This window comes from Haemaphysalis longicornis, unplaced genomic scaffold, assembly GCF_048455015.1.
Source record: "Haemaphysalis longicornis isolate Haplotype H1 unplaced genomic scaffold, Haemaphysalis longicornis Haplotype H1 scaffold_27, whole genome shotgun sequence".
Lineage (NCBI taxonomy): Eukaryota > Metazoa > Arthropoda > Arachnida > Ixodida > Ixodidae > Haemaphysalis > Haemaphysalis longicornis.
Window position 1 is genome coordinate 426,408 of NW_027526325.1, and position 18,471 is coordinate 444,878.

Below are 18,471 nucleotides of genomic sequence, written 5' to 3' on the forward strand. Positions count from 1 at the left end.
TCTGATTTTCAAATAAAAGAACCCAAAATGAAGTCAAACGCTGAAAGTTAAGTCACAAGAGAAGCAAAGTGTTAACAAATAAAACTAACAAAGCAAAGCTTGTGAAAGAAGGCAGAATTGAAAATCACAGTTTTAAATTAAAATCTCGCAGTCCACCAGCGCTTTTTAATCACTCAGAAGAATAGCAAGGCAGTTAACAACTATACTGTTCTTGAACACGTATCCAGAAATACTGCTCAATAGTGTGAAACATTAGTGGCTGAAAAATGAAGCAGTGTTTATGTCATTACCCGAGATGGGCGAACGACTTAGCTCATTACCTTTGACCTCACCTTAGACAAATTAGTTCTCTCAAGTAGCCTAGGTCGAAGCTCACCTCAAGCTCACATTTACCTTTCCTCTATTTCTGGACCTTACCTGGCAAGAATCGCCTCCAGGTCAGTTGAGTACAACTGAGTTTGGTCTTGCCTGAGCCGCAACACACCCTCAATTTTATTCAATGTGGACCACGTGCAAACTCAAAGTCATAATCCAAGATTTTTTTTATTGTCAAGTTGATTCGAAACATTCTTTGAAGACCTAGCGGCCTTTATGCACCTAAAATGGACACTTTATATATACTAGGCATAAGTGCTAGCATTTAAGAGTACCAATCAGCGAAAGACAATCATCGAGGCAAAACTTTTCACGCCTCTATCTTGCAGAGCATTTTAGAGATTCATCAGCATTGAAAAATGGAAGCGATAAGTTTGCCACGTGACAACAGCGGTGAGTAATGGGTCTAAAGAATAATAAGTATATGTTTTTTGTAGCTCATTATTCTTGAACAAGCTGGATGATATTGCATTTTTTTAGAGATGACACTGGGAATAAGCACTGTGCCTGTGTCACATTTGCAGCCTCGTTGGCAGCCCTATTAGCTGCCAACGTTCTTAGAGAGGATTAAAAGGTATTTTGTGTGGAAGTAAAGTAGGTTGAGTTTCAAGAGCACAATAAAAAATGCAAGTACACGGCAAAGTGTCTGCACAGAAAAGAATGCACACTGATATTCAAACTCACTAAGACCTAAGCTAAACACTCCATCTTATTCAGCTCGGGGAAGTTAGTCAGGGGGGGATCGCATAAAAACAAATGGCCCCCTTCCTACCACACTAAACCAATTTCTCACATCCTCTATGATCATATTGCATGCATTTGGATTACCACTTCCTGGCTACTCACACTCAGCCAGCTGCTAACCCTTGCTTCAAGTTACATTTCATTAGGCATGTACGTTGCGCAAACAAGAACAGCACAGCTTCGTTTGTTAATCCATCGGCATTTCCTCCCTTGACGAGTCATTACCAAAACCAGCGCAACTATAGCACTCATAGAGGTAACTCAACATGCACAAACATTAGGGGGAATGTTTAGAACTATTTAAGAATGTGAAGGCAATTAGCATAATAATCGAACTAGTCGGACCTTCTGGTTGGACCTTAAGTTGATCTGCTCATCTTTCTGTTGGTCTCTCATGTTTCTGCCCGCTGCCGCAGCTGCGCCAATCGCCACTTTCCTCGTGACGCAGTTATGACGAGCAGCATTTCAAGCTGCTAAAGCTCCTTCCATTGTGATGTACTTCTCGGTCTTCCCCGCCCGTGACAGTGGCAATGTGGAAGGAAGCTCTGAGCGCATGCGGCAACCTATACTAGGTGCATCTAGAACGCTGCAGGGTCCCTCGCCCCCTCTGAAAACCCCCCTCCAGCAGTGCTGTTTCTCCTTCCCAAAGTGCGTTCTCGGCTCTCACTCAAATTTTCTCTACTACCAATTTTGTGTGCCTCACAATGCATTCCATGAAACAGAGGTTCCAAAAATCAATTCCAGATACGTTCTTTTCTCAAGGCATGCCGAACTCAACCAAAAAATTGTAAGGGGTGAGTGGTAGGTAGAAGATGGTGCAGTTGTGCAAGTGCATGGATTGTATAGTTTGCCTGGAACCCTTATTTATAAATAAGGGTTCCAAGCACAAACACGATAATATATTATGTACTACCTTACCAAGTGCACGTACCGAAGGCAAAGAAGGGGCAGTTTCAATCCATTCATCAACATTTGTGGATGCCTGCAGTAAAAAATAAGTAAATGTATGAATACAGGGGAACACGATGGGTATTTGAGCATGCTATGGCTCAAGACTAGCTATAACACGGTAGACATGGTTAGACTTTCTTTTTGTCAAGCCTTTGCAGGACAAATGCGTGCATCCCTAACATGGAAAAAAAGTTTCACAATGACACCATTTCACAAAAATGATACCGGGCTTACCAGACCAATGGCACCGGGAAAGGCACAAGGGGTGCTAGTGACACACAATAAACGAGAAACTCCCGAGCAAACTTAATTGCTGAGATTAGAAGCATTACAGTAAGGAAGCAATTTCACAAATCAGAAGTCGCGAAGGTGGAATGTGCATCAGCAAGATGCATGCCACATTACAAGTCCGGAAACCCATCCACAATGAAATCCCACGTACACCAGTTAGCAGACATTGGCTTTCATATGGAAGAGCAAAATGAACAACTGAGAATAATTCGCTGCGAAGCAAGCATCAACATGGGCAGCAGACTTAGTTTGAAGTTATATATACCACATGCTTAACTTTATATCTGAAATATATGGCTCATAATAACATTAAGCACCATGACAGCGAAAAGGCTACAAAGTAGCATTGTGATACCTAAGCGGCGATACCTAACCTCACTCAACTTAACGTAGTCTAGACGAACTAACAAATACAATTACTAAAATCTCCAACCACAACAATCAGAGTATAACTCAAATGGCAGCCTGAAACAAAATAAACGAAAAAAAAAGTAGTCGGAGTCAAAATTCCTCCCTGCATTGCACCAAGGAGCTATACGCCATCGAAGCCGCCACGTTGGATTCGGGTATGCCCGACGTAAATTTAGACACTACACTTTTTCAGTGTAAGTCAAATCCAATAAAACGAAAACGAAGTGCATTGCTGATTTTGTTAAGTGGTGATTTGAGTTTGTAATGTACCGCCTTCTCGCAGTGCGCCAGAAAATATACTCGGAACGCCTGTTTGGGGACGGCTACGGGTATATCGTGCTGCGCTTCGAGGTTTCGCCATGGCGAGTCCGTTTGCAAGGTACTCGTTTTGATAACTTCAAATGGATACCCGAGAACTGCTGCTGGGTTATACTGCCAGCGGTGCCGATAGCCACCCCGCTAAGCAATAGCATCAATTTCGGCAATGTCTACATCAGGAGTATCGATCTCGTATCACTAGCGAATCGCCTCCCCGCTCTCAAAAAATTTCCACCGCCGCGCCGCGTTTACTGTGCAGCGCTATCGCACTGCCGCTCTAATAACAAAGGCCGAAAGAGCGAGCGGGTACTTCTTAAATTTCCCTGAACAGCAGCACGCGCCTCCTTCCTTCAATGGTTCTCAAGTGGGAAGCATTAGCATTTCAAGCGTATTTTGCCCCTGATGATGAGCAAGAAGAAAACGTATACACTTCAGGAAAGCCAAAAATAATTCATTTAATTAGACTGCGAGCTACGTTCGGTGCTCAATTGTCGATTGCCCGTCGCACCCGAGAGGATGGGTTTTCGATGGCACGCTGGCTGCACGGCGAGCCATCCGGAGGCCACGTCCGGTGAATCACGCGATGCAGGAGCCCGGGGTCATATCACGATCGATCAGGCATTGTAACTGGTTCCTCCGCATAGCTTGTTTTCCCGTGCAATCCCAAAAGAAATAAAAAATGCCCTTGCGAAACGCAACTTATATTTCAGGTTTTTTGCCCCACGTACAACATTGTGACACAAGCTGGTTTGTCCGCGCGACGGCTAAGTTAGTTCGTCCGCACGACGCGAAAGTTCTGCCGGAAAGCTGACCTGCAGTGCTCCTGACATAACGCGACATTCACACACAAGACGAGAACTACACTGGCAGTGGCAGCGGAATTACCAACTCCGTGCTTGGCGCCCTAGTAACTTCTCACAGTTCATAAGACGCCACCGTTATCTGTAATGCGTAATCACTGCGGTAGGGAAAGCCTTTGCCCCCCGAAGGTAGTGTTCGCTCGCCCGCCGCAACGCTCTCAGTCGAACGATATCAGCTGCCCAAAATATCAACAAAGAAATGCCAGCACAGACATTCACCTCCACAGTTCACCTCACTCGCGCTTACTTTGCTTCCCTGCAAGGCCGCCAGCCTGCGGTGTAAATACGTTTTCACTACCCTTTCAAAAAACAAACCATGTTAGGCTTAAGCCAATCCTGCTCCGCGTCAGCGAAGCAAAAGAGGCAGATAGCGCGGTCGTAAGATGAAACTCAGTTGTGAATAATTGAATAGTACATACCTTGCAAAAAGGTCCTGTGATGCGTAAAATCCATACAACGCAGGGGTTGCGGACGCAGTGTTCCTCACTCGAAAACACGGACGGCACAAACACCGCGGATTGCATGGACGACGGTCCAATTCGAAGCGGCGGGAACCGGGGCGGCAGGACGATGAGCGCGCATGCGCGGCGCGATAAGGTGTCGTATTCCGCTCTGCGTGCGCGGGTCAGGGGGCGATGTGCGTCCACGGACTGGTGAAGGCCGATAAAATACGAGAAGTTATCGAGACCTCTGAGCAACCGTAATGTGTGCGACACCTGCGTTAGAAACACTCGGATATTCCTTGTGAACGGGAGTCTTTCCCCACACATAGAGGTTGTTGTTACGTAAATAGAACATTTTTAGTAGTACGGTACAGTTACTGTTTCTTCGTCGACTCTGCAATTGTGGGTGTAATGTCGACGAACAGTACATATTCCATTGCCGTTCTCACGTAAATTGATGGAATTTTCTAACAGTGTTCGTCGTCTGCTACCTTCACCGAGTCACGCCAACCACGTTTACTTATGGCGCCTCTCAGCCATACTTAGCCGTACATCAGTGGATGGATGCGTTTACTGCCCTGCCATCTATTCAACGGGAAAATACGTAATGTCGGACTCTAATCGACCATCTCAACGGATCTGCCAGGCCATCGAATTGCCGGCTGCGACGTCGACTTGACAACTTCTGGCTGATTGATGGAGTACGTTGCCACAAGAACCGCCATAGTGCAGGCCACAAATGGGCGCCAGTAATTCCTCGTGGGCTTCGTCTTGGCGTGCTCAAAGTACTTCATGATGATGCGACGGCTGGACATCTTGGCTTGGAAAAGCCGAAGACCGCGCCGGAGCCGGTTTTTTTGGCCAGGCTTACCCACAAGCGTTGCAACGTATGTCGCATCGCGCGCCCCGTGCCAACACCGCAAGCGATCTACGCCCGCTCGCGCTGGATTGTTGAACCCGGTTCCCTGCCCATCTGTTCGTTTTGAAGCCATGGGCATAGACCTGTACGGGGCCTTACCTAATACATCTAATGGCTGCCGCTGGATCGTAACTGCGGTCGACCACTTGACTCGATACGCGGAGACTGCTCCCCTCCCGTCTGGCTGTGCTCATGAAGTTGGCGACTTCATCTAGCGCAATATCATCTTGCGACATGGATCCCCTCGGGTCCTGCTGAGTGACCGCGGCAAGACATTTCTTTTTCAGGTCCTTGCCGAAGTCCTTCGTGCTGCCAACACCATTCACAAAACTTGTTCTAGGTATCATCCCCAAGCAAATGGCGTTACCAAACGTTTCCATCACACTTTCTCCGACATGCTGTCTATGTAAATCAGCCCGACCACAGAAGCTGGGACATCATCCTACCCTTTGCTACGCTTGGTTACAATTAAGCGGTAACCAGCACGACGGGTTAATTCCCCTTCTTCCTTGTATATGGCTGCCAACCCTCTTTTTCACTGCACACCACCTTTTTCTCAGCCCCGGTCTCTGCCACTTCACCATTTCATGAACAGTTCGCCACGCGGATCGCTCACTGTCGACGGATGGCACGACTTCACACGGACTCGAGTCAGCAAAAACGGCAGGCAAGATACGACGCATCACATCGTTCTGTTGAGTTCTGCAAAGGGGATGAGCTGCTACTTTGGACTCCGATTCGCACATCAGGCCTCTGTGAAAAGTTTCTTCACAGGTACCTAGGTCCCTACGTCATCGTCGAACAAGTTTCTCCCGTCAATTATCGCGTTTCTCCGGTGGATATCCCAAGAGACCGTCGCTGCCGTGGAACAGAAAGTGTGCATGTCTCCCGCTTGAAGTGTTTAAACCGTCGCCAACCATAACCGCCTCCGGCCAGGCGGCCTCCTTCAAGCGAGGGGGAAATGTGTGAGCATGCGCGGCGTTCCATTAATGTGATACGCAGTGCAGGCGATACCGCCACTATCAATCCCAGTGTGAGCACCGAGGGATACGCTTTCCGATCCTTTGTACTCACGGCCTATGGCCATTACCATCTGTGAATCATCATCATCATCATCATTGAATTCGCGCTTCCCGAAACGTTCGCTCCCAGCAGGACAATAAAGTTCGTCTCCGAGACATCGTCCCTCGCTCTCTGTCTCTCTCTCTATATATATATAGATATATATATAGCGAAACAGAATAGGAAATGAGGGGCTCGTAGAAATAACACAGAAATAAGGGTTGGCAGCCAAGAAAACTTCGGAAAGCAAAGGGGAGGTTGTGGTAGGTCATTGAAACAGATAAAGAATTTGGAAAGAAAGAAAGAAAGCGAAGAGAAAATGCCCGCCAGGTGGGATCCGAACCCACGACCTCCAGAATACCGGTCTGGTGGATATGCGATATATATATATATATATATATATATATATTTATCAAAGCTGCAGTCCTTATTGCCAGTGCTGTTTGGCGTTTTAACAGTGTTTTACAGTGCCAAATGAGGTATGACTGCATTTTTTTTTGCAGGAATAAATAATTGAAAATTCAAGTCGAGAAAAAATGCGCCGTTTTTTCCGGAAGCGGGAATCGAACCCACAACCTCCGCATAACGCGTGCGGTGCTCTACCATTGAGCTAGTTCCGCGGCGACTCCCTTCTCGACTATACGGCGGGGTTTTGTATTTACGACTGCTCAGAGCCCGGTCAACTAGCGCCGCCCCTCGACCACCGCGGGAAGACGTAGAACGTGTTTTCCCAGCGGCCGCACGTAAGACGTGGTCGGAAGTCGGGGATAGCCAAAGGCATTTCAGACTGCTGAAGCCAGAACCCTCGTAATGCATTTTGTAGAACAGAGACGTACGGGACGAGGGATTCCGTAAGGACACATATCAAAGTTGCAGTCCTTATTGCCAGTGCTGTTTGGCGTTTTAACAGTGTTTTATAGTGCCAAATGAGGTATGACTGCATTTTTTTTGCCGGAATACATAATTGAAAATTCAAGTCGAGAAAAAATGCGCCGTTTTTTCTGGAAGCGGGAATCGAACCCACAACCTCCGCATAACGCGTGCGGTGCTCTACCATTGAGCTAGTTCCGCTGCGACTCCCTTCTCGACTATACGGCGGGGTTTTGTATTTACGACTGCTCAGAGCCCGGTCAACTAGCGCCGCCCCTCGACCACCGCGGGAAGACGTAGAGCGTCTTTTCCCAGCGGCCGCACGTAAGACGTGGTCGGAAGTCGGGGATAGCCAAACGCATTTCAGACTGCTGAAGCCAGAACCCTCGTAATGCATTTTGTAGAACAGAGACGTACGGGACGAGGGATTCCGTAAGGACACATATCAAAGTTGCAGGCCTTATTGCCAGGTCTGTTTGGCATTTTAACAGTTTTTTATAGTGCCAAATAAAGTATGACTGCATTTTTTTTTGCACGAATAAATAATTGAAAATTCAAGTCGAGAAAAAATGCGCCGTTTTTTCCGGAAGCGGGAATCGAACCCACAACCTCCGCATAACGCGTGCGGTGCTCTACCATTGAGCTAGTTCCGCGGCGACTCCCTTCTCGACTATACGGCGGGGTTTTGTATTTACGACTGCTCAGAGCCCGGTCAACTAGCGCCGCCCCTCGACCACCGCGGGAAGACGTAGAACGTCTTTTCCCAGCGGCCGCACGTAAGACGTGGTCGGAAGTCGGGGATAGCCAAAGGCATTTCAGACTGCTGAAGCCAGAACCCTCTAGGCGGCGCTAGTTGACAGGAGCTGACACAATGCACAGGAGCTGACATACTTAGCGACGCACCTTGACATGCCAGGCCAGAAGAAGCGAGCTCGGATCCTATCAAACCTTTTTTGAAAGCTGAGGTGGCCAGCAGCTGGGTCATCGTGAAAGGCTTCTAAAATCTTTGGCTGCAAAGCCCGAGGAGCTACAGGCACCCATTTTTCTCCAGCAGGGTGATGGTTGACGCGGCAGAGCACACCGTTGCGGAGCGTGTACTTTGCAAGCTTGCGTCGTAAACGGCTGTTAGGAGGCTGCGTCACCCCAGACAGTTGGTCAAGTATGGTTCGGCAGTGCGGGTCCGCCTGCTGAAAAGACACCAGCTCGGAGCACCCAAAGGATGGCGCAGGGTCGATGGGAGCCAAGGATGTAGCTCGTGCAGCGGAGGAAACATCGCCAGCGGTGTTTGATGTCGACCCGAGGGGACATCGTGACAAGGCATCCGCATCAAGGTGTTTCTTGCCTGATTTGTACTGTACGGTGTAGTCGTACTCCTGTAATCGCAAAATCCACCGTCCGAGCCGGCCGGAAAGATTCTTCAGCGTCGATAACCAGCTCAAGGCGTGATGATCGGTCACTACGGTGAAGTGGCGGCCGTATAAGTAGGGACGAAATTTTTGTACCGACCAGACGACAGCCAGGCATTCTTGTTCAGTAATGGTGTAGTTCTTCTCTGCGGAACTGAGAGTGCGACTGGCATAGGCCACAACACGCTCTCTAGATTGGTTATCGCGCTGGAGAATAACAGCACCAATTCCGTACCCGCTTGCATCCGTATGTAATAAGGTTGGTTTGGTGTCGTCGAAATGGATCAAGACGGGGTCCGAGGTAAGCGCGTCTTTTAAGGCTTGAAATGATTTTTCGCAGTCCTCAGACCATACGAAAGGCGTGCCAGAACGAAGAAGCTGGTTTAGCGGAGACGCGAGGGTGGCGAAGTTGCGCACGAAACGTCGAAAGTAGGAAGCCAGGCCAAGAAAGCTGCGGAGCGTCTTCTGTTGCTGCGGGCGTGGGAAGCTCATGACTGCGCTAATCTTCTCAGGGTCGGGCCGGACACCTTCTTTGCTCACGACATGGCCAAGGACCTTGATGGTCTTGCTGGCAAAATGACATTTTTTTGTGTTGAGCTGTAGGCCGGCGCTAGCGAGACAGGTCAGCACTTCATCTAGCGGCTGCAGGTGCTGAGAGAAGGTGGACGAGAAGACAACGATGTCGTCCATATAGCACAAACAGGTCTTCCACTTTAGGCCACGTAGAACAGTGTCCATGAGTCGCTCAAAGGTGGCGGGCGCATTACACAACCCGAACGGCATAACGTTAAACTCGTATAAGCCGTCGGGGGTACAGAACGCTGTTTTCTCCTTATCGGCCTCGTACATTGGTATCTGCCAATACCCTGAACATAAATCCAGGCTTGAAAAATATTCAGCTCCTTGCAAACAATCCAAAGCATCGTCAATCCTTGGCATCGGGTAGACATCTTTCCTGGTAATTTTGTTGAGGGCTCGATAATCCACGCAAAAGCGAACTGATCCATCCTTCTTTCTAACTAATACAACAGGAGAAGACCAGGCACTCGTGGAGGGACGAATTATGTCCCGCTTAAGCATATCTGAGACATTCTCTTCAATTATTTTTCGTTCAGACGCCGACACGCGATACGGGCGGCGGCGTATGATGTGAGGACTGTCTGTCTGTATGCGGTGTGCTGCGGCAGTGGTCTGGCCTAACGATTTGGAAAAGGAGTCGAAAGACAAACGGTGCTTGTCCAGTAAGGCCAATAAGGACTGTGCCTCTGCTTGCGTGACGTCGGGGCTAATGGTGGCGGTCAGCGCTGAAGTAGAAGTGTCCGAAAAAACGGAACGCGGAAGAGCCGACAACGAGCCGATAGGAATAACATCAATGGTCTCTCCCTGATGAGTCGAGGCCACTGTGGTGCCTTCATGCAGCAGGATCACTTCGGGGCTAGCGTTGGTCACGGGAAGGGTTGCAAACCCATTGCAGAAGCGTATTAGGCACGTAGCTATCACGACTCCTTTAGAGAGTAGGCTGGAACAAGGGACGACTAAAATGTCCCCCTCACTGATGTCGGCCGATCGAACTGTGAGGAGAGTATCCAGTCCTGGAGAAAGAACACAATCTGCAGCCACTACGAGGTTCACTTGAGGCATACTGCAAACACTCGAAACTTGCTCATTGGAGACTTCAATGGTTGGGCTATCACAAGAGATGACGGCTGAGGCTGAAGAGAGAAAGTCCCACCCCAAAATTAGCGAATGAGCACACGACGCCAGCACCGCACACGGGATATGATGTCGAAGGCCGTCGATAAGTACGCGTACCGTGCACTGTCCAGAGGGCTGGATCAAAACATTATTTGCGCCACACAAGGTCGGGCCAGAGTAGGGCGTTTGCACTTTACGAAGTCGAGCACACAAGTCTACATGTATAACTGAAATACTGGCGCCAGTGTCCACAAGAGCATCTACACAAATACCTTCGACGATTACAGATAAAATGTTCGATGGCCGCTGCGGAGGAATTGTACTTTTACCAGGTATAGCAGTTTTCCCTCCAAAAACTGCAGAGGTTAGTTTTCCTGTCGGAGGCCAGCAGCATGAGACGCGGGGCGAAGGGGCGATACCGAGCGGTTCCGAAAGGGAGATGGTGAACGGCGCCGCGATGGTCGGGAACTTCCAGGAACGTCCTGTGTGTCCGGGGTCGACGGAAAAGGCCGCGGCGGGGAATGATATGCCCGTTGACGAAAGCCATATGGAGGTCGGTAGGTGCTGCGGTCCGGTATAAGGCCTGCACGTTCGTCTTGCTGACGCCGTCGACAAAATCGGGCAATATGACCCCTGATACCACAGTAGAAGCAAGTGGGTCGGGGGGGGTCGCCAAGGAGCATAGTACTGGCTGTACGACTCAGGGAGTCTCGGAGAAAGGGCAGACAAATGACTCTGAGCAGGCGCAGGATGCGGGAAGACTGGCTGTAGCGGGCTCATCTCGGCGTACTGAGCCACATGCTGTGAAGCGGCGTTTTCGGTAGGGGGCCCGCTTTCCATGAGACGCAGTTCTTCTTTAACCAGGTCACGCAAAGTGGCGCCAGAGGAGAACTGGTGATCACCAGAGAGTCCAGAGGTCTTCTGCACCTGAAGTTCTTCCCTAATGATACTACGTATCAAAGAGCGCAGCTCCGTGTCGGGTGGAAGGCAGGCTGGTGGGGTATCCTGCTGGATGCGAGCGGACTGCAGCGCATCCAAGCGCTGGCAAATCGTAACTACGTCGCGTACGGTGGTGGGATTCTGAGCGACGAGAGCATTAAAGGCAAATGTGCTAATGCCTTTCAGAAGGTGCCGGACTTTGTCGTTCTCCGACATGTCCTCGTTCGCCTGGCGACAAAGCGCAAGCACATCCTCAATGTAAGACGTGTACGTCTCACCTACATGTTGAACGCGCTGGGAGAGTTTCTTCGTGGCGCTCTCCGATCGGCTCGCCGATGTGCCAAAAATCTTGCGAATCTCCTCCGTAAACGCATTCCAATCTCCTAGGCGATGTGCGTTGTTATAAAACCACGTCCTAGCCACTTTGTCAAGGCAGAACGGTACATTATAGAGCTTCATAGAGTCATCCCACCGATTAAACGCACTCACTCTGTCGTAATAGTCGAGCCAATCGTCGACGTCTTCACCGCGAAGGCCAGCGAAGGATCTGGGGTCCCGTTGGCGGCTGGTAACGGTCCACGCAGGAGGCGCAGAAGCCGTTGCAGGGGCGGTGCGAGTCGGGACGTCCTGTGCCATTGGCCCGGTTGGCATTTGAAGGCGTCTTCCTGAACGTAGCTCCAGGGGTGCGCTAGGAGAGCCAGAGGGCGGGATCGAGGTGCACCTCCACCACGTGTAAGAGGCCTTCAAGGAGACGTCGCTCACTGATAGAGCGGAGGAGACAGACGCCGTTTATTTGGCGAACGCGCAGCCAAGCAGCACTAGCCTCAGGGATGATAATGATTATGTACATGTGACGAAGACGAAGCATTACTGAACAGGATGACAGGTGATGATGATTACACAGAAGATTGAAATCAGCGAAATATTGTGCCGCGGAGAACTACAGTGCTTACAATATATATATATATATATATATATATATATATATATATATATATATATACAAGAAACGAGAAACGCAAACTTTCAACAAGGTAAAAGCATGATTGTTGCCAACGTTTCAGCAAAGAGACTTGCTTGCTTTCTTGTGTTCTCTACCATCTTCAAAGTTCTACTGCTCCCTATATATATATATATATATATATATATATATATATATGTATATATATATTGTCACGTGACAACGCAGAGATACGTAGTCAGGAAGAAGGTGTATTTCAAAAGACACCGTAGTCACCAGGCGAGAGGCTGTTTGAACCCAGTCCAGTGGGAGCTCGGACTTCGTCTACCTTCTCTTCATTCCGTTGAACATCGCCCAGCGTCTTTCCACCGGAGCAAATACCCAGATAGGGAGAGATCGGCCACATGGCTATGCGGTTATGCTCCGTGTAAGCTTCTCAGGAAGCGATAGGACGTGACCAAAACTGAACCATGATAGTGCCCTGACCCTGGTGCATGCCCACAGACGGAAGATTGTCCGTTGCACCGTCCTCGCACTGACGCATACCACCAAACAGGAGATTGTCCGTTGCATTGACTCGGTGACTATCTTCTTTACAATCACTCCCCCGGTGAAGAGCAGCCATCCTGGCTGCCTAGGGGCACGATAAGACGAGGGGGTCGTAGTAAGGCTTCAGGCGTTGCACATGGACTGTCTCTTTTCCACGTCGGCGTTGGTCGGGTGAAGGCTGTACTGGCTCGACAAGGTAATTAACGGGCGAGGTACGCTCCAGGACCCGGTATGGGCCGTGATAGTTAGAGAGAAACTTATTGCATTGTCCAGAAGGTGTGGATGGTACCCACAGCCACACCAGTGAACCGGGGGAGAAAGACACATCTGGGAGGTCATTGTCATGGCGATTCTTTTGCGTGAATTGATCGTCGGATGTAAATGAGCGGGCAAGTTGACGGCATTCTTCGGCATAAGAGGATACTTGAGATGCAGTCGAATACTCAGCGGCGTCAGCTCTGTACGGGAGAATGGTGTCAAGGGGGCGAGTTGGTTCGCGGCCGTACAGAAGAAAAAAGGGCGAGAAGCCGGTAGTAGACTGCGTCGCGGTATTGTATGCGTACGTGACAAATGGGAGGACTGAGTCCCAGTTAATATGGTCTGAAGAAACGTACATGGCGAGCATATCACCAAGAGTGCGATTAAATCTCTCAGTGAGACCGTTGGTCTGCGGGTGATATGCCGTGCAGGTCCGATGAACAATGCGGCATTCAGTAAGGAGAGCTTCAACAACTTCAGACAGAAAACGCGGCCTCTATCGCTGAGTAATTCCCTAGGGGCACCATGGCGAAGGATGAAGCGATGTAAAATAAAAGAAGCCACGTCCCGTGCTGTGGCAGCCGGTAATGCGGCCGTCTCGGCGTAGCGTGTGAGATGGTCAATGGCGACAATGACCCAACGGTTACCGGCAGCAGTACAAGGCAGTGGGCCGTACACGTCAATGCCCACACGATCGAAGGGGCGCTCTGGGCAAGGCAAGGGCTGTAATGGGCCGGCCTGATGATGAGGCGGCGACTTGCGGCGCTGACAGTCAGGGCATGAGCGGACGAACTTGCAGACGAAGCTGTACATCCTGCGCCAGTAGTACCGTAGATGGAGGCGCTGGTACGTTTTCAGCACGCCGGCATGAGCGCATTGGGCATCGTTATGGAAGAAAGCGCAAAAAGTGGAACGCAAGTGGCGAGGTATGACTAGAAGCCACTTGCGGCCTCTGGGGACGTAACTGCGGCGGTAAAGCAGGCGATCGCGGATGGAAAAGTGAGAGGCCTGTCGGCGAAGTGCCCTGGACACGGGAGCAGTAGCTTGGTTGGAAAGATATGCAAGGATGAAAGCTATCCAGGGGTCCTAGCGCTGCTCGTTGACCATGTCCTCGAACGAGGGTGCGTTCAGATTGTCATCCGACTCGTCGAGCGAAGCACTATCAACGGATAGAGGAGAACGTGATAGGGCGTCGGCGTCGTGATGTTTGCGGCCGGAGCGGTAGACGATGTTAACGTCAAATTCTTTGAGGCGAAGAGCCCAGCGACCGAGCCGGCAAGAAAGGTCTTTCAACGACGCCAACCAACAAAGGGCATGATGGTCCGTAACCACACCGAAACGGCGGCCGTAAAGGTACGGGCGGAATTTTTTATGGCCCATATGATGGCCAAGCACTCTTTTTCGGTCACCGAATAATTAGATTCTGGTTTGGTAAGAGTGCGGCTGGCATATGCAACAACGTATTCATCGATTCCCGGTTTACGCTGCGCGAGAACAGCTCCCAGGCCGATACCGCTAGCGTCGGTGTGGAGTTCGGTCGGTGCTGAGGGGTCGAAGTGTCGAAGTATAGGTGGCATTCTAAGCAGTTTGCGCAGCCGGGCAAATGCATTGTCGCAGGCTGGCGACCAAGCAGTGATGTCAGTGCCACTCCCGAGAAGGCGCGTCAAGGGGGAAATAATAGAGGCAAAGTCACGAAAGAAACGGCGGAAATAAGAGCAGAGCCCAATAAAACTGCGCAGCTCCTTCATAGTTCTCGGCTTGGCAAACTCTGCGACGGCTCGAAGTTTAGCAGGATCCGGTAGAATGCCTTCTCTGGAAACCACATGGCCAAGGATGGTAAGTTTGCGGGCAGCGAAGTGGCATTTCTTTAGATTAAGTTGAAGCCCAGCTGAAGTGAGGCAGTTAAAAACTTGTTCCAGACGCTGGAGGTGCGTGTCGAAGTCGGGAGAGAACACGACAACATCGTCTAAGTAACATAAACATATTTTCCACTTCAACCCACGCAAAATGCTGTCCATTATCCGCTGAAATGTAGCTGGAGCGTTGCAGAGGCCGAACGGCATGACGTTAAACTCGTATAATCCGTCAGGTGTAATAAAAGCCGTTTTAGGGCGATCGGCGTCCGCCATAGGAACCTGCCAGTAGCCAGATCGCAGGTCTAAGGATGTGAAAAACTCTGCGCCTTGCAAGCAGTCCAGAGCGTCCTCTATACGCGGTAAGGGATAGACGTCTTTGCGGGTAATTTTCTTGAACCGTCGGTAATCGACGCAGAATGGAATGGAGCCGTCTTTCTTTTTGACCAGGACAACCGGGGATGCCCAGGGGCTGCTGGATGGGTGAATAACATTTCGTTGCAGCATATCGGTCACTTGCGCTTCAATGACATTGCGCTCAGTAGCTGAGACGCGGTATGGTCGCTGACGTGAAGGAGCATGGGTCCCGGTGTCAATGTGGTGACGAACATTCGAAGAACGGCCCAAAGAAGTTTGCTCATGGTCGAAGGAGCCAAGGAACGGGTCCAAAAGCGCGATGAGGCGATCGCGCTGCTAGGAGGGGAGGCCAGGGTCGATGGAAGGTAGGAAAACGCTTGATGTCGATGCACAGGTTGGAGTAAGAGCGTTGACAGCAGGCGGAGGGGTATCATCAGACACGTCCACGATGAAAGTGTTGTCTATAACTTCGACGCATCCAAAGCACTCTCCGGCAGTCAACGTCAGTGGTGATACGGAAGTATTGCAGACGGGAAAGGTGGAACAACCATTCTTGAGGCAAAGAACAGCAGTAGGAAGTGCAAGATTCTTGCGTCGTGAGAATAGTTCGGAAGACGTGAAGAGGATCGTTGAGTCGGGGACAGAAGCACAAGACACGGGAACCAGAACGGAAGACAAAGGTGGTATATCTGTATATGTAGCGGCGACAAGCTTAGAAGGATGAACAAGTGGCATATCGACCAATGGCGCTGTACACATGGGAAACAGTTCAATTTCCGCGCGGGCACAATCGATGAGGGCTTCGTTACGCGACAAAAAGTCCCAGCCCAATATGATATCATGTGAACAAGACGGCAACACTAAAAATTCGACAAAGTAAAGAACGTCTTGAATTACCACTCTGGCCGTGCACGCAGCCAAAGGAGCCACGTGTTGAGCGCTGGCAGTGCGCAGACGAAGGCCAGGTGCCGGAGTTGTTACTTTTCGAATTTTGTATCGACAAGGGCATGTATCGAGCTTGTATCGACAAGCTCCTGTATCGACAAGGGCATACGTAACAACTCCCTCAACATTGACTTCGATCGCATGTTACTCAAGATGAAGACAGGTCCTCCAGTCGAAACATCAGTAAACCACTGTTTTTGTTTTTAATCGTGTGTCTGCCATTCTCTGAACTATTTATTCTGGCTCCTCAAGAAGTTTCTTCTACTGCTTACCTATACACGAAGGAACCAGCCATGACCACGACTAAAAAATCATCTGGACATTTCCCAAGGTCCCTGCCACCACGGTGGTTTTCGACGACTCCCAGACGAAGCATCTCTACCAGCACGTCTACCCCAACCGACCAGGTATGCCTGCTTTTATCACCCAGCCCGGAGCATGCATCGGCAATGTGCAGTCGCTCCTATACTTCTTTCTGGATACTGCAAAAGCGATCTTCCTTCACATCGAAACAAACGTCCTGGCCACCGTCAATGGATCCACGGAATTTGAGATATACATGGCTACCCTGTATTGAATTGGTCAAGAATGTGCGAAGGTGTCTCGTGTGCACGTGACCCTGTGCTGCCAAGAAGCACGAACCGCCGCCTCAGGATCTGAAATTACCGGTTTGTTGGATGGTGCAACCGAGAGGCGGCGTTCTTCGATCAGCTTCCCCGGAACTACTGCCGACGATCAAGAACGCTGTTCTACCTTGACCACGAGTTGCAGTTCCATCCTGAGGCACGAGTTCTTGAAGCAGACGACCTTCCCCCCAGCTTTGCAGTCGTCGCTGTCATGGGCAGCCACCTCCATGGCATGTGCCTCAGTAGGAGGGGCCCGTCTACAACCTGGTCTTCGACATGGCCCGCCATCTTCGCGCCGGCGGAGCCATCCCTTCAGGCCTCAACATCACCGCGGCGCAGCTACGCCGCCGCGGCCGATGCCCCTGCGGCACCTTCGACTCCAGCTTCCTCAAGCCGGCAGTACAACATCCACTCGACCACTTCAAGGTTCCTGACCCGCAGCCGGCAGGATTGACTGTGCCCTACTGATGCCGGTAACGCAACCAACCTTAATGTCTCTAGGAAATTTTTAGATGCCAGAAAACTAACCGACAAACGTGTCCGATATGAGATGCACGCGTCCACTCTTAAACAGTACCTCAATTCCTCCATTGTGCCCAAAGGTCTTGCAATAGAATTAAAACCAGCCACGTCTGAGTTGTCGCCTGCGAATAAGGAAAAGTGGGACAGTATGCTCAAATCCGCTTCATTGGACTTCAAACGCATAATTGCCGATCACTACCAGGCAAATTTTGAACTTTTGGTAAGGAACGAAAAAATTCTCTTTCCCCATCTCACCAAGCATGAGGTTGAGTCATTGGACTCCCACGAATTAAAGGTTCGAGATAAGCTGTCTCATGCAAGACCAAAACATTCTCGCGTGATAATGTTATCCCTAAACCAGACAGGTCCCCTGTTCGCACCTTACCAGTCACACAGCAAGATGTTGAGAATAGTAACATAGTCAACTTTTTAGATGCGGTTTTGACCAACGCCGATTTGAGCATACTTTCTGGGGTTTGAGTTTTTGTCCAACAACATGGGGCTTTTCCGAATTCCTGTTTTTAAAAATCTGGAAAATTTTGCCTGTACCAAGATGTTAGAGGAATGTTTTCACGACCGCGAAACATGTAGTGACACTTCTAAATTGCTTCCAAGACCTCAGCACTGGACACCACCCCCTCTGAGGGACGAGTGCTTAGATATTGTGGTACTGGGGTTCTTGCACCCGGCCGCGGTTCTCCAGAAGGACACTGAGCCCCCTCGATCACACCTTTACTTGGAGTCCCGCTACGCCAAGGTACACCGCTCAACCGATCCGGCTGCACACACGTCGCCCAGCCGAGTCCGCCATGTCCTGTCCCCGCTCCTCTCGCGCCACCTCCTCATCCTCAGCCGGCACATGTCCATCCCGTGGGATTGTCCCCCGCCACTATTGCCGGATTACCACACTTTCCCCCCCTCCGAAGAAAAGGCCGACGCTGGCTGCCCTCGGCTGCAGTCGTCGGCACTCTCCAGAGGGACTCGCACGGCTCAGCCCGGATGCCAGTAGACCGGTGCCACAGGTGGCCTCCTAAGACCCGGGGGTCCTTGCAGAAGGTCCAAACGTGGCAAGGTCCTGTCCGCGGGCCTTGCTCCGCGGGTCGCATCGGCACTCTC

General features: G+C 50.3%; 1 protein-coding gene across 4 annotated transcripts in view; it reads right to left on the minus strand.

Moving 5' to 3' along the window:
- LOC144172915 (pancreatic triacylglycerol lipase-like) overlaps positions 1-18,471 on the minus strand; it is a 356,275-nt gene that overhangs the window by 124,299 nt on the left and 213,505 nt on the right. The window contains exon 9 of one of the 4 annotated variants that reach the window (XR_013323130.1): positions 2,051-2,101. The exons of 2 other annotated variants lie outside the window; for them this stretch is intronic. Coding sequence is in view for 1 of the 2 variants with exons in the window: in XM_077701505.1 (XP_077557631.1) it covers positions 2,038-2,101 (64 nt within the window). In the remaining variant the exon portion in view is untranslated. Of the gene's footprint in view, positions 1-2,037; positions 2,102-18,471 lie in introns of all 4 variants that reach the window. One more of the 4 variants, XM_077701505.1, reaches the window with a different exon arrangement.